We start from the raw sequence: 15,971 nt of genomic DNA, 5'->3' as shown, positions 1-15,971 counted from the left end.
TTGAAAAATACAAATTTAGAAACCACTCAAAGCCAAAAATTTTATGCACGATTTATGAAGCTCACAATTCTTCACTCTACATACAATCTTGGAAGGATGAGGTCAATGTCAGGACTCTGTCACTGGAGAAAAGTCAAGTCAGTCAGATGACCTCAGATAAAGACAGGCAGATACAAGAAACCATAGTCAACAAGTTTTTTGGGGTACACTCATAAAATGCAATAGTTATAACAAATAAAGTATCTTTTTCTTTGTTAGAAATTAACTGTTCCTCACCTGCTTGTGTGCATGATCATAGGAGTTGATATGGTTGTCAAATTCCTGATGTTTCTGATATTGCTTATCACAGAGTTCACAGTAAAAGTTGGCTCTGAGGTCTTCCAACGCTTTGGCAATTGCCTTCTCTTTATCAACATAATCCTGTAAGAACCACAAAATAAAACAAAAAATGACTTGGTAGAGTTTTAAGTGAATGTTATAAAAAAGCAGTCTTCCCTGAAGAGGGAAAAAGGGCTTTTCATAACATTTAATGGTACCAGTTAAAGTCAGATAGAGCAGAAGTAGCAATATGGTGGGGTAATTAGCGTGTGGTTATACTAACGGTTGTCTTCAAACAAAGTTCAGAGTTTAATTTTACTTTCTCTTCTGGCAGTGTGGTGGACTAGATACTGTGGCATTCCCTACTCCTATCCCTGGCTAAAAACCCCTCAACTAACCAGATATATAAAACACAATTTTCACTGCACTGCAGAAACCACAGAGAGAAAAGTAAATCCCCAAGAAGGGCAATCGGAGAAGAAAAAACAAAACAAAATTTAAAAATCAGCTATGACCTGAAACTGACATCAGAGCTGTGATGGGCAAGGGCTCTCCTTAGGACATGTGGGTGACACTCGTGCTTGAGGTTTGAGCAAGGTGGGGGAACTAAACTTGAGAAGCCTCACTAGTAAGGAAAAGAACCTGGAAGTAGGCTGGAAATCCCAGGATCTCTGGGTTTTGGCAGTGGGAATAAAATATATTCTCAGAAAGCATCCTCAATTTTGGTCCCAAATTTTTTCCTAGATTAGGATCAATAAAATATGAGTTACAATCAAAGATTACTATACACACAAAAGGAAATAAATCTATCACAAGCAAGAGTCACAAAAAATAAGCAATAGATTTAGTTCCCAAGAACTCAGATTTTGGAATAGTCTGTTACAGAATATAAAGTAACTATAAAATGTTTAAAATATAAAATGGAATTACAAAAATTAGCAAACATAAAACACTAAAAAATCAAAACCAAAAGAATAGGCAGATTGCAGAAAGAACCAAATGAGATTTTTACAACTGAAAAACCTAATTGTAAAAAATAAACAAAAAAATTCACCAACTATCTAGAGGATGGGTTAAAAGACAGTCAAGATATAGCTCAAAAAAATGTAGCAGGGTGGTGAAAACGTTCTGGAATTAGATTGTAACAATGGTTGCACGACCTTGTGGAATATACTAAAAACCACTGAACTGTACACTTTAAAAGGTTGAGTTTTATAGTAAGTGAATTATATTTCTATTGATAGAAATGGCTGAGAATTTTTCAGAACTGATGAAAGACATGACTCCGGAGGTACAGGAAGCACAGGTATACCACACAGGCTAAATAAAAATAAGCACCTAGAAACACTCATTGAGTCCCATAACTATGGGAGCAAAGACAATGAAATCATACTACTACCCAGAAAAAAATTAAGGATCACCCACAATCAGATTGACAGAAGATTCAAAAGCAACATCAAAAGATGGAAGATAGTATGCTTTGGTGTGTGAGAGAAAACATTTTCATTTGTATACCAAATGAAAATATTTTTCAGAAATGATGAAATAAAGGTACTTCCAGATAAAAAGAGAATTTACCACCTACAGATCCATTAAAAAGGAACTTCCTAAAGCAGTATTTCTGAAATCATAGATTGTGACCCACTAGTGGGTCATGACATTGATTTCGTAGATTGTAACAGGCAGAAAAAGAGGAAAAAAAAAAAAAGAGTAGAAAAATACAGAGGATATTTCACATAATAAAGGTAAATACTGTCTTCTAAAACTTCTGTTTCAGTTGTGTTTGTGTGGTTGTAATATTAAAAATATTCTTACTGAGGACTTGAAAGTCACTGTTTTAAGGAAGGAAAATGATGCCAGACAAAAAGTCTGAAATACTAAAAGTAAGTGGTAAGAAATGAAATTAATATACAGATTAATAATCACAACAGTAACACCACCACCTAGCTTGCAGGATGAAAAAGAGTTAAAAAAAAATGCTAGCAGACACAGCCATATATAATAGGAAAGGGTGTTTGAAATTAAAGCGTTCTAGAGTCCTTCTACTGATTGAGATGGAGTTAACTTTAGACTTTGTTAAATTAAGCATAATTTGTATTAGAATTCCAAGGGTTGTTATCAGAAAAATAGGAGTAGCAAAGGGGGAAAGATTAAGATAACTTCAATTTTATAAAGGTAAGACAGACAACAAAAAAACAGGAAAATAGAAAGTAAAAAGATGTAAGAAACAGATTTACAAGTAATCACTAGAAATGTAAAGTATTAAAATAAAAAACTGTCAGAAAAACAAATCCAACTACATGCTGATTATAAGAGATATCCCTAAAACATGAGGACTTAGAAAGTTGAAAGTTAAAGGACAGAAAACAATATGCCAGGCAAGTTACTAACCAAAAGAAGCTGGAGTAACTATTAACGTTCAACTTTTTAGACTTTATAGCAAAAAGCATTACTTGAGACTGTGGCCAGCTATGGGGTTAAACGTTACAAGATTATTCTTCAAATAAGATGCACTGCCAACACAGATCTGTTGGTCATCCATTAGTCTTAATGAGGTTTTGGCTCAAAACTGTGGGACTGATCCAAAGAAGTGGTCCAATTTGCCTCAGCAGTTCCACTTAAAAACTAGACATCTCAAAGCAAGTTGAGAATATTCATTTGCTATAAAGCAACACAGAAGAATGAGAAGGGGAAAGGAATGATAAATGATTCCTTGCTAGCCTTCTACAGCAGGGTAGATAAGTAGCTCCTTCTAGTTAACAGACCTAAAGATAAATCTCATTTCAAAGGCTCTACAATCAGCCTTTCTTTTATTCAGTTTAGTATCTTTTGGATACACTTTCAAAGCATCTCTATCATCTAACATCTCTCCACTATTTCTCACATGAGCTATTTAATCAGTATGCAAGAGAAGGCTGATGTATTTTGTGGAATGCCAGTATTGAACTCATTTGGATAAATTAGTTAAAATTGAAAAGTGAATATATAACACATTATGATTTTTTTCCCTATTCGATCCTTCTCAATAGTTTTCTCTCAGCATCCTGGGCAATTTCATGTTGTCTGGCTATTAAGCTCCGCAATGGGAGAGGCCACAACAGTGAGAGGCCCGCGTACCGCAAAAACAGAAAACAAAAAAACCACATACAATCCAATTAAATATTGATTATAAGAGATTCTTTATTGCATCTCAAGTCTTTCAAAGGGAATCACATTCCTTCTTTCTTAAATACTTTCTTTGAAATTTCTTTTAGAAGAGTCTTCTGGTGGCAAATTGATTTTTTTATCCAAAAATTTATCTATTTTTAATCTCTACTCTTTTTTTTTTTTTTGCGGTATGCAGGCCTCTCACCGTCGTGGCCTCTCCCATTGCGGAGCACAGGCTCCGGACACGCAGGCTGAGCGGCCATGGCTCACGGGCCCAGCCGCTCTGTGGCATGTGGGATCTTCCCGGACCAGGGCACGAACCCGTGTCCCCTGCATCGGCAGGTGGACTCTCAACCACTGCGCCACCAGGGAAGCCCTAATCTCTACTCTTAAAAGATATTTTTGCTGGGTGTGCAATTCTAGGTTGATGGTTGTTTGCTCTGAGCACATTCAACATTCCATTAGATTATAACAGAATTGACACTGTATTCTGACTTCCATGTTACTACAACAGTTCTTCTAAGATTGTGTATTTTTCTATGGTATTGTACAGTTTTACTAGGATGTGTCTACACGTAGACTTCTTTTTTATCTTGCTCGAGATTCATTAGGCTTCCTGAATTTGTGAGTTGTGTCTTTCATCAAATTCTGGGATCTCCTCTTTGAACACTGCCTCTGCCCTATTCTTTTTTTTTCTTTCGTTCTGGAACTCTGTCTAGACACATTAGAGCTTCTCATTCTTTATCATCTAACTCTTAATCTCTTCACGTATTTTCCATTTCTCTGTCTTTCTTTCTTGCCCTCCCTCTCTCCATTTTTTCCTGCATCCTGATACTTCTTCAGATGTGTTACAATTTAATATTCAACTTTGTGCAAAATGCTATTAAATCCTCTCATTGAGTTTTTATATGGTCTCTTGCCCTTTACTCATGATCTCAATCCCTTTTTATTCTTAAACATATTAAATATTCTTGTTTTACGCACTGTAATCTGAGCTGACAACTCCAATATCTTAAGTCTTAAGGGGTCTGCCTCTACTCTTCTTTTTTCTCCATTAACTCTAGCCCATAGTGTCTAGTTTCTCAGTTGGATTTGTGATATGACTATGATCTTCTGTTTTGGGGAGCTTTATCTATGATTTCTTTTTTTTTTTGGCTGCATGGCTTAGTTCGCCAACCAGGGTGTGAACCCAGGCCACGGCAGTGAAAGCACTGAGTCCTAACCACTGGCCCACCAGGGAAATCCCTAGCTAGGAGTTTTTTGAAGCCTAACTTGTTCTAAAGAAGTTTGAATTTTCTTCTTCCCAAGGGCCTGAGACCACTTCACCATATATTTCATTTACTCTTAAAATGTCATAATTAAAAAAAAAAAAAAAAGTCATAATTTTATGTCCCACTAAAAAAAGAAAAGAGAAAACTTCTCAGCCATCATCTCTTGGAATCTATCCCATTTCTCTCTCCTGTTGGGACTTTAGTAATATTGTATTAAACTGTCTGGATATTACCCCATTGATCTTGGATAGTCTGTTCTGTTTTTTTACTTTTTCTTTCAACTTCAGTTTGGATAATTTATATTGACTTGTCTTCAAATTTACTGATTCTATCTTCTGCTGTGTCTAGTCTGCTGATAAGCTCATGGAGAGAATTCTTCATCTCTGATACTGTGTTTTTCCTTTCTCCCTGGGTGATTTAATCCATTTCCGTGACTTCATCAATATGCTAGACATCTCCCAGTCCAATATTTCTTGCTGAGACCAACAAAAGAATGCAGAAATAAAGAGGAAAAGAAGTGGGGAAAAGGGAGGTGGAAAAAATAGAAAGGACAAAATGAGATGGCAGATTTAAATCCAAATATACTGGAAATGACATTACCTATATTTAGATTAAATACTCCAATTAAGAGAGACTGGGGTGGGGGGAAAGATATTGGAAGACTAGATAAAACACCTACAAATAATCCAACTGAATGTTGATTATAAAAGCTAAAAGAAAAACGGTGGAAAAAGACATCAGAAAATACACTAACCAAAATAAAGCTATCAAAATTGATATCAGACAAAAGAAACTTTAAGGCAAAAATATCACTTTATAATAACAGGCTCAATCTATTAATTATAAAGTTGTATGCAGCTTCAAAATATATAAGCAAAAATGCCAAAGCTATAAGAAGAAATGGAAAAATCCACCATCAGTGGGAGATTAACATTCCTCTCTCAGTAACTGATAGTTCAAGCAAGCAAAAAAATTTAGTAAGAGTATAGCTGATTCAAGGAATACAATTAACAGTCTCAAAACAAATAGGATATGTGTAAAACTGCAGCCAACAACTAGAGGATACATATTCTTTTCAAGTAAACACAGAGCATTTAAGAAAACTGACCACTTTAACACATTTCAAACAACTGGTATTATTCTCTGTATTACAATTAAATTAGAAGTCAGTAATACAATAATCAGGGGAAAAAACAGTCACATATTTGAAAATTAAGAAATACTTTTAAATAACTTAGTAAAGAAGAAATCATCATCAAGTAGAAAATATTTCAAACTGAGAGATAAAAATGACACACCTCAACTCCTAAGATGTAGCTGAAATGGTAACACTGAAGTGAAATGGGAGGGGAGGGAGAAAGGGAGGTAGAGGGTGGAAGCAAGGAAAAGGAAGGAAGGGAAGGAGGGAGGCAAGGACGGTGTAAAAACTGGAAAAGATGATGCTGAAATGTCACTATCTGCAGACATTATGTACAAAATCCAACAAACTCTTCAGATAATAAACTCTTACCAAACACTAGTAATGGAAGCTTGCTGGATACATAAAAAACAAACAAACTAACAGAAAACAACAATACCAGGATTTCTGGTATGAATGTGGCAACACAGGAAAACAACTTTCTTTTTCTCTTGAATACCACACAAAAGCAAAATAGTGATATGATCTGGAGAATGAAAAAATGCATAAGAGAAAAAGGCTTAAGAGAAGTATGTGAGGAGAAATGAAGCAGAAGCCATTCAAGGCCAAGTGAGCAGTGAAAAAAGGCCAGCAGTAGCAGATTTTTCAGAAAATGACAGCAAAAACATACTTCAATTATGATAAACGGCTCACTTGAAGTGATACACCTACATCTCTTGCACTCATCAAGAATTTCTGAGATCTAGAAAAAGCAGAGGGAAGAACTTGGATTGGAGCAATGGGAGACATCCCTTCAAACATACAAATATCCAAATCCCTTCAAATATACAGGCCAAAAACCCAAAACCAAAACAAAAAAACCCCACCACATGCCTTGATCTACATGTTGAAGGGGCACATTTTGTGCCAATGAAAACAGTCCCAAAACAGTGGTCATAATCAACACTGCAGTAAAGTTATTGAATCTTAAAGGTAAAGAAAGACTCCTCTGAGCAGCTAGGTAAAACCATCAAAGGGAGAAATTAGCCCAGCCTTCAATTTCTTCAGGATTATATTCAATTCCAGAAGCCAGTGGTACAACACTACAAGATATCTAAGGAAAGAAAGTATTAACCAAGGATTTTATAATGTACATATATTTATATATGTGATTGAATTATTTTTATAGGTTCATATAACATATGAGATTATATAACCTCATATTATAAATATATAATATAAAATATAATCTCATATATATTATATATATATAAATAATTCAGGAAATATTGTTTGTACAACCCCCTTTAAAGAAGTTACTAGGAAATAAACAGCAGAAGTGATGAGGAAAAACTCAACAGAAGGACTGGAAGGCTGCTTTGAATACATTTACACGTAGAATTGAGGTTAAAAGAAGTGGGGCTACTAGGGTGTCAGATTACAATGTACATGTTATATGCCCTCATAAGAAAGAAATGGTATAACTAATGTAAGATGGGGAGGGTGGTAGAGATAAGTAAATGGGAATTAGAATTTGCCTTTTGTTACAACTATAATAGACGTAAAAAAGAACTCCATTTAAAACTGAAAATTATGTAAGTATTATACAACCATATTTAATTGTATGCTACATACACACTAAGTTTACTGTTATTAGGTGGTAGACGAAATGAAAGGGAGGAAAAAGAGGAAACAAGGAAACTTTCCCCTGCTTACAGTATGAAAATGATGGATACTCTCTAAAAGAAATAAAGAACGAAAGGTAATTTTATTAAGTTATAAAGGTAATTACAACAAAAATATAATCCAACCTATATCCACCTATCTATATCTATCCATCTATCTATAGCTTTATCTACCTTACACTCAGAGAAGAAAAACAGAGCACAGAGTCAGCGATTTAAAAAGATAAATATGAACTAAACATATCTGTCACATAAAATATAAAAAATTAACTCAAAAAAATTTTTTCATACTGTAACACAAAGCAAAACCCAACTCTATGATGATCATAAGAGGCACATTCAAAACAGGGTGATTCAGAAAGATTCAAAAGGATGGAGACATACTAAGCAATACATATACAAAAAATGAAAGCAGGAGTCAGGGTTTTTCAATCAAGGTAGAATTTACATTAAAAGCTTTAAACAAGATAAAGGTACTTATAATGTCAATGAGGTCAACTCATGGTATCTAAAAATCTTAATATCTAACTATCATGATCTAGCAGCAACATCCATAAAACAGAAATTAGAGGAGATTCAAGGGAAACACATGAATATACTAAAGTAAGGAGACTCAAATCATCTCATTACATGACAGGTCAAAGAGATAAAAAATAAACAAGGATACAGAACACCTTAAGGATATTTTAACACAGTTATGTGCCTGAAAATAGGGCATACATCTTTTATAAAAGTACTCATAGAACACTCACCCCAAAAGACCCTACTAGGCTACAGAGGAAACCATAATAAATCCCCCAAAGAAGAAATAATATGAGCAACATATATGAACACAGTACAATGAAACTGGGAATTAACATTTTTAAAAAGGCCTTTCTACAAATCTGAAACTAGAATATCTAGGGAAAAAATGATAACGACAACATTGTATATCAATATACACAGGCTACAGGTGAAGCAGTGTTTAGGAAAAACACACAGGTTTAACTACTTTAAAGCAATCAAATAATAACAAATAAAAGCCATACCCTGGATAAACTCTCATACGTGTATACCAGGAAATATATGAATCCATTTATATAGAAGTCAAAAACAGTTACATTAAACAATACACATTTAGGGATATGAAACACATGGTAAAACCATCTTAAAAAGGAAGAGAAAATAAAAGAGTTGATAACACTTTCTAATTCATTCCATGAGACCAGTATTACCCTGATACAAAGACATCACAAGAAAACTACAGACTAACATCTCTTATATATAGATGCAAAAATCCTGAACAAATTGCTAGCAAACCAAATCCAGCAGCATACTAAAAAGATTATACACCATGACCATGACCAAGTAGGATCTATCCCAGGAATGCAAAGATGGTTCAACATATAAAAATGAAATCTATATAATATACCACATTAATGGGGGTGGGGGGAACCTCATGTTATTTTTTTCATAGATGCAAAAACAGCATTTGACAAAATGTATCACCCTTTCATGAGAAAAACACTCAACAAACTACAAATAGAAGGGAACTTCCTCAATCTGATAAGGGCATCTAGGAAAACCCCCCAGCTAACATCATACTTAAAAGTTAAAGACCCCCCTTTTCACGAAGATGGCGCCGAAAGCGAAGAAGGAAGTCCCTGCCCCTCCCAAAGCCGAAGCCAAAGCAAAGGCTTTGAAGGCCAAGAAAGCAGTGTTGAAAGGCGTCCACAGCCACAAAAAAAAGATCTGGACGTCACCCACCTTCCGACGGCCCAAAACACTGCGGCTCAGGAGGCAGCCCAAATATCCTCCGAAGAGCGCCCCTAGGGGAAACAAGCTTGACCACTATGCCATCATCAAGTTCCCCCTCACCACCGAGTCAGCCATGAAGAAAACAGAAGACAACAACACACTGGTGTTCATTGTGGATGTCAAGGCTAACAAGCACCAAATTAAACAGGCTGTGAAGAAGCTCTATGACATTGACGTGGCTAAGGTCAACACCCTGATCAGGCCTCATGGAGAGAAGAAGGCATATGTTCGACTGGCTCCTGACTATGACGCTTTGGATGTTGCCAACAAAATTGGGATCATCTAAACTGAGTCCTGCTGACTAATTCAAAATATAAAAGTTTTCACTTAAAAAAAAAAAAAGTTAAAGACTGAAAGCTTGCCCATTAAAATCAGAACAAAGATGTCTCTTCCCCTCTACGACAGAGCTATCTGCTCTTGTCATTTCTACTCAACATCATATTGGAAGTTCTAAGCAGGGCGATTAGACATGTTAAAAAAAAAAAAAAAAAGGCATCCAGATGGGAAAGCAGACGGGAGAAAGAAGAAGTAAAGCTATCTTTTTTCACAGATGATATGGTATTATATGTAATAAACCCTAAAGAATTCACAAAAAAAACCTACTAGAGCTGCTAAATGAGTTTAGCAAAGTTGTAGGATACAAGATCAATATAAAAATATCACAGTAGCATAAAAAATGAGAATTCTTAGGATTAAATTTAACAAAAGAAATAGAGCTTAAAAAAACATTATTGAAAGAAATAAAGAAGATGTAAATAAATGAAAAAACATCCTATGTTCATGGACTGGAAGACTTAACATTGTTAAGATGGCAATACTCCCCAAACTGATCTACTGATTCAACATAATCTTTATCAGAATCCCAGCTGACTTCTTTATAGAAACTGACAAGCTGATTCTAAAATTCACATAGGATTACAAGGGACCAAGAACAGCCAAAACAATCCTGAAAATGAATAAAGTAGAAGGGCTCACACTTCTCAATTGCAAAACTTGTTACAAAGCAACAGTAATCAAGAGAGTGTGTTACTGCAAAGACATAAAGATCAATGGAATATACCAATAATTGAGAGAAAAAACCCTATATATCTATGGTCAACTGATTTTCGAATGGCCAAGACCATTCAATGGGGATAAAATAGTCTTTTCAACAAATAGTGTTGGGACAACTGGGTAGGCACATGCAGAAGACTGAATTTGGACCCCCTACCAAACATGACATATAAAATTTTAAAAAATAAATTTATTTATTTATGGCTATGTTGGGTCTTCGTTGCTGTGCGCGGGCTTTCTCTAGTTGCGGTGAGCGGGGGCTACTCTTCGTTGTGGTGCGCAGGCTTCTCATTGTCGTGGCTTTTCTTGTTGCAGAGCACAGGCTCTAGGCGCGCAGGCTTCAGTAGTTGTGGCACGTGGGCTCAGCAGTTGTGGCTTGCAGGCTCTAGAGCTCCGGCTCAGTAGTTGTGGCACACGGGCTTAGTTGCTCCGCCACATGTGGGATCTTCCCGGACCAGGGCTCAAACCTGTGTCCCTTGCATTGGCAGGCAGATTCTTAACCACTCCGCCAACAGGGAAGCCCACATGACATATAAAAATTAATTCAAAATATATCAAAGACCTAAATGTTAAGAGCTAAAACTATAAAACTCTTAGAAGGAAGCAGAGGTGTAACTTTTCATGGCCTTGGATTAGGCAATGGGTTCTTAAATATGACATCAAAAACACCGGCAACAAAAGAAACAAAGATAAAATGGACTTCATCAAATTTTTAAACTCTGAGCACCAAAGGGCATTATCAAGTGAAATGACAACAAAAAGTGGAAGAAAATATTTGCAAGTCATACACCTGACAAGGGACTCGTTCCAGAATTCATATAGAATTCTTATAACTCAACAGTAAAAGGACAGCCCAATTTAAAAAATGGGCAAAAGATCTGAAGACATTTCTCCAAAGAACATAGTTAAAAAGGCCAATAAGGGGCTTCCCTGGTGGCGCAGTGGTTGAGAGTCCGCCTGCCGATGCAGGGGACATGGGTTCGTGCCCTGGTCCGGGAAGATCCCACATGCCGCGGAGCGGCTAGGCCCGTGAGCCATGGCTGATGAGCCTGCGCGTCCGGAGCCTGTGCTCTGCAACGGGAGAGGCCACAACAGTGAGAGGCCCGTGTACCGCAAAAAAAAAAAAAAAAAAAAAAAAGGCCAATAAGCACATGAAAAGATGCTCAACCAAAACCACAAGAAGGTACTACTACTTCACACCTACTAGGATGGCTATAATAGAAAAGACAGAAAAGAATAAGTGTTGATGAGAATGTAGAGAAACTGTAACTCTCATATAGTACGAGTGAGAAAACAAAATGGTGCAACCATTTGTGGAAAAGAGTCTGGCGGTTCCTTAAAAGTTAAACACTGAGTTACCATATAACTAGCAATGCCATTCCTAGGTATATACAAAAGAGAATTGAAAAATATATTCACACAAAAACTTGTACAAGATATTCAAAGCAGCATTATTCATAACAGCCAAAACGTGGAAACAACTCATATGTCCATTAACTGATGAATAATTAAACAAACTAGTATATTCATACAATGCAATATTATTCAGCCCTAAAAAGGAGTAAAGTACTGATATATGCTATTTATATGGATGAACTTTGAAAACATTATGCTAAGTAAAAGAAGTCAGATACAAAAGGCCACATATTGAATGATTTAATTTATATGAAATGTCCAGAATAGGCAAATGTATAGAGACAGAAAGTGGTTGCTGGGGGAGGGAGAAGAGGGGGAATGAGGAATGACTGCTAAAGGGTACAAGGTTTCTTCTTGGGATGATGTAAATGTTCTGGAATTAGTGGTGACAGTTGTACAACATTGTGAATATGCTAAGTCACTAAACTCTATATTATATAATGGTTAAAACGGTGAATTTTATCTCAGCAACAGCAAAAACCTACCTGAAAAATTGTAAGTGAATGATAAACACAAAATCCAGGACAGTGCTTACCTCTGAAGGAGGAAGAAATGGGACGGGATCATAAAGTTATGGATAATGTTCTTCTTAAACTGAGCAGAAGACACAGAGTGTCTGTAGTTACTCTTCATATCTTACACATATTTTTAAAATATCTTATCAATATTTAACAAGATACTAAGGGTATCAAAATGGGACTGCAATTTTTGTTTTTGTTTTCAGTTAAAAGCATGGGTAAAGCTATTTGCTTTAAAACTATGTACAACTTTCATAAAAATGAAAATTAAAAAAAAAAAGAATAGAAGGCAGTGAGTGTAGAGACTATTCTTTCAGAATTTTGGTTCTAAAGACAAGTAAAAAGAAAAGATGGCAGTTACAGAGAGTAAGAGTCAACAGAGTAAGGGTTTTTTTTTTTGTAATTTTAGTGGTTCTTTTCCCCCAAGAATGTGTGAGCATGTTTATTGGTGATAGGAAATGAATGAGTGCAAAGTGAGTTTGCCAAGATAGGAAAAAAGATGTAAGGTCCTTGATAATACAGAGAGGATTAGGATCCAGAATTCAGATGTAGTTAGGAATTTTCATTTGACAGATTATGAAACAAGGGAGAAATATTTAAGGATGGGAAGAGGTAGACCCAAGTTTGATGGCAGATATTACAGGTACAGATAATACAGATATTACCATTTGATAGTCCAAATTTTCTTTAAGTTTTCTGCTAGGAGTAAGGGAAGATGGAGGAAGGACAAGGGTAGCTGAGGGAAGATGAGGGCTTAAAGATCAATGTTTGAGAATGACAGCTGAAGAGACTAAGAGGGAGTTGATGCGTAAAAGGATTCCTTGGCAGTTCTGGGAGTCCAGTGAGTTGGCACCAGTCCCACACGGCACTACAGTAAAGACGTAGAAATGAAGAATGCAAATATTTCTGAGTGGGGATAGGTTCTTGGTGAGTAGGTATGACAAAAAAAGGATTAGGAAGGGGGCTTCCCTGGTGGCGCAGTGGTTGAGAGCCTGCCTGCCGATGCAGGGGACACGGGTTTGTGCCCCGGTCTGGGAAGATCCCACATGCCGCGGAGCGGCTGAGCCTGCGTGTCCGGAGCCTGTGCTCCGCAACAGTGAGAGGCCCGCGTACCGAAAAAAAAGGATTAGGAAGAAAAGAAGTTGGAATCAAAGTGTTGAGAGAAGTAAAAAATCAATTTGTGGCGCCCAAGAAGTATAAATTAAGGAGGGGCTAAGTTACTAAAGTCAAGGTTCCGAGGTCATGTGAAGGTGAAGAACAAATATGAAATAAAGGAGTGACATCAAGAAGGGGAGAGGGTTTCGCAGGCTGTATAATTCAAAGTTGACAAGATTTCTGAGTAAATAGTCTGATCAATAAAATGGGAGTAAGTAATTCTTGTTGTACCTACCACAAAGAGTTCAAAAGTGAAATAATTTCTTGGTCGGAGGAGAAAGGGCCTCAAAATATAATGTGTAATCTAATGAGGTTGTGAATTAGCCACTTCATGTATTTATTATTTACTTGATAGTGTAACTTTTACTTGAAAAACAATAAAAATGTATTCTCTAAAATGTTTATATTTCTGATAGTATACCAAATAGACCTGGTTTTCCCCATCATTTCCAAGAATTTATTTGTTCGACTCGTATTTACTGAGTACTTATGTGCCAGGCACTATACTGGATGCAGTATACATATTGCCAGACAAACAGACAGTTTCTCTCCTCAAGGCCCTTTCTTTCCAGTACCACAGTCAGCCTATAAATAAGGTTACAAGCAAAAATTTATAATTATAAATTATATATGAGAGTGTTGCAAGAGAATAAAGTAGAGGATTTATTTAAATTGGGTGGTTAGGGAAGATTTCTTGTGAAGTAATATTTAAGCTAAGACCTAAAGGATAAAAGCCAACCACGTGAAAAATTTCTAAACAGTGGCATGATGATTCTATGCTTAAGGACAGTGGTTAGACAGAAGAAGATGGCCCAGGTCCTAACCTGAAGAACTCCAACACCTAAAGTTTAGGCAGCTCTTTTTTGTGGTGCCTCGGAGGCAATCAGCCACTTCAGGATAAAGCGGAACATCTCTTTCCCAGCTACTGGCTGCCAGAAACTCATTGAAGTGAATGATGAACGAAAACTTCATACCTTTTATGAGAAGCGTATGGCCACAGAAGTTGCTGCTGACACTCTGGGTGAAGAATTGGAAGGGTTATGTGGTCCGAATCAGTGGTGGGAACGACAAACAAGGTTTCCCCATGAAGCAGGGTGTCTTGACCCATGGCCGAGTCCGCCTGCTACTGAGTAAGGGGCATTCCTGCTACAGACCAAGGAGGACTGGAGAAAGAAAGCATAAATCTGTACGGGGTTGCATTGTGAATGCAAATCTGAGTGTTCTCAATTTGGTCATCGTAAAAAAAGGGGAGAAGGATATTCCTGACTCACTGATACTATTGTGCCTTGTCGCCAAAAGAGCTAGCAGAATCCGCAAACTTCTCAATCTCTCTAAAGATGATGTCCGACAGAGTGAAATAAGTCAGAAAGAGAAAAACAAATACTGTATGCTAATACATATATATGGAATCTAAAAGACAAACAAAAAAATGGTCATGAAGAACCCAAGGGCAAGATGGGAATAAAGACGCAGACTTACTAGAGAATGGACTTGAGGATACGGGGATGGGGAAGGGTAAGTTGGGACAAAGTGAGAGAGTGGCATGGACATATATACACTACCAAATGTAAAACAGATAGCTGCTGGGAAGCAGCCGCATAGCACAGGGTGATCAGCTCGGTGCTTTGTGACCACCTAGAGGGGTGGGATAGGGAGGGTGGGAGGGAGGGAGACGCAAGAGGGAAGCGATATGGGGATATATGTATAACTGATTCACTTTGTTATAAAGCAGAAACTAACACACCATTGTAAAGCAATTATACTCCGATAAAGATGTTAAAAAAAATAAAGATGATGTCCGCCAGTATGTTGTGAGAAAGCCCCTAAACAAAGGTAAGAAACCTAGGACCAAAGCACCCAAGATTCACCATCTTGTTACTCCGTGTGTTCTGCAACACAAATGTCAGCGTATTGCTCTGAAGAAACAGCGTACTAAGAAAAATAAGGAAGAGGCTGCAGAATATGCTAAACTTCTGGCAACAGAATAAAGAAGGCCAAAGAAAAACGCCAGGAACAGACTGCCAATAGACAGAGGCTGTCTTCTCTGAGAGCTTCTACTTCTAAGTCTGAGTCCAATAAAAAATGAGATGTTCTAAGCATAACAAATAAATAAGAAGAGACAAAAAAAAGTTCAGGCGGAAGAGAAGGAGTCAACAAAGGAATCTATACAGAAGCAGCAAGAGAGATAAGGAGGAAGAATCTATAAAATCTTCAAAAGCAAGAGAAAAGAAATTGTTTTAAAGAGAAAAGAGTGGTCAATTGTATTGAATGATGCAAAGAAGCAGGACGTGGAAGAAAATAAGAACTTTAAAAGGTCTACTGGATTTAGCAAATAAAGGTATTTTGCAGCCTTGAATAAACTGGTTCAGTGAAAAGTGCTAAAGCCAGTCTAAATGGGTTGAAGAGTGCATAAAGAAAGGGGTAGGGAAAAGAGAACAGGGAAAGAAAAAAAGGAAGAGAAGGAAGAGAGAGATTTCACCATATTGTAACTCTG

General features: G+C 36.8%; 1 protein-coding gene and 2 pseudogenes across 4 annotated transcripts in view; 2 read left to right on the top strand and 1 right to left on the bottom strand.

The window, feature by feature from the left end:
• Positions 1–15,971, bottom strand: part of GPATCH8 (G-patch domain containing 8) — a 97,738-nt gene that overhangs the window by 21,084 nt on the left and 60,683 nt on the right. For all 3 annotated transcript variants that reach the window (XM_024760663.1, XM_024760665.1, XM_024760664.1), the window contains one exon: positions 277–420. In XM_024760663.1, coding sequence (XP_024616431.1) covers positions 277–420 — 144 coding nt within the window. The remainder of the gene's footprint in view (positions 1–276; positions 421–15,971) is intronic.
• LOC112410222 (60S ribosomal protein L23a pseudogene) lies at positions 9,148–9,666 on the top strand (annotated as a pseudogene). The gene has a single exon (XR_003005378.1). The product of XR_003005378.1 is annotated as a 60S ribosomal protein L23a pseudogene (transcript).
• On the top strand, positions 12,781–15,563 carry LOC112410143 (40S ribosomal protein S6 pseudogene; annotated as a pseudogene).

Source organism: Neophocaena asiaeorientalis, unplaced genomic scaffold (assembly GCF_003031525.2).
Source record: "Neophocaena asiaeorientalis asiaeorientalis breed wild unplaced genomic scaffold, Neophocaena_asiaeorientalis_V1.1 scaffold30, whole genome shotgun sequence".
In the NCBI taxonomy this organism is placed as follows: Eukaryota; Metazoa; Chordata; class Mammalia; order Artiodactyla; family Phocoenidae; genus Neophocaena; species Neophocaena asiaeorientalis.
The sequence above is the reverse complement of the archived record's forward strand: the minus strand, read 5'-3'. Positions and strand labels throughout refer to the sequence as shown.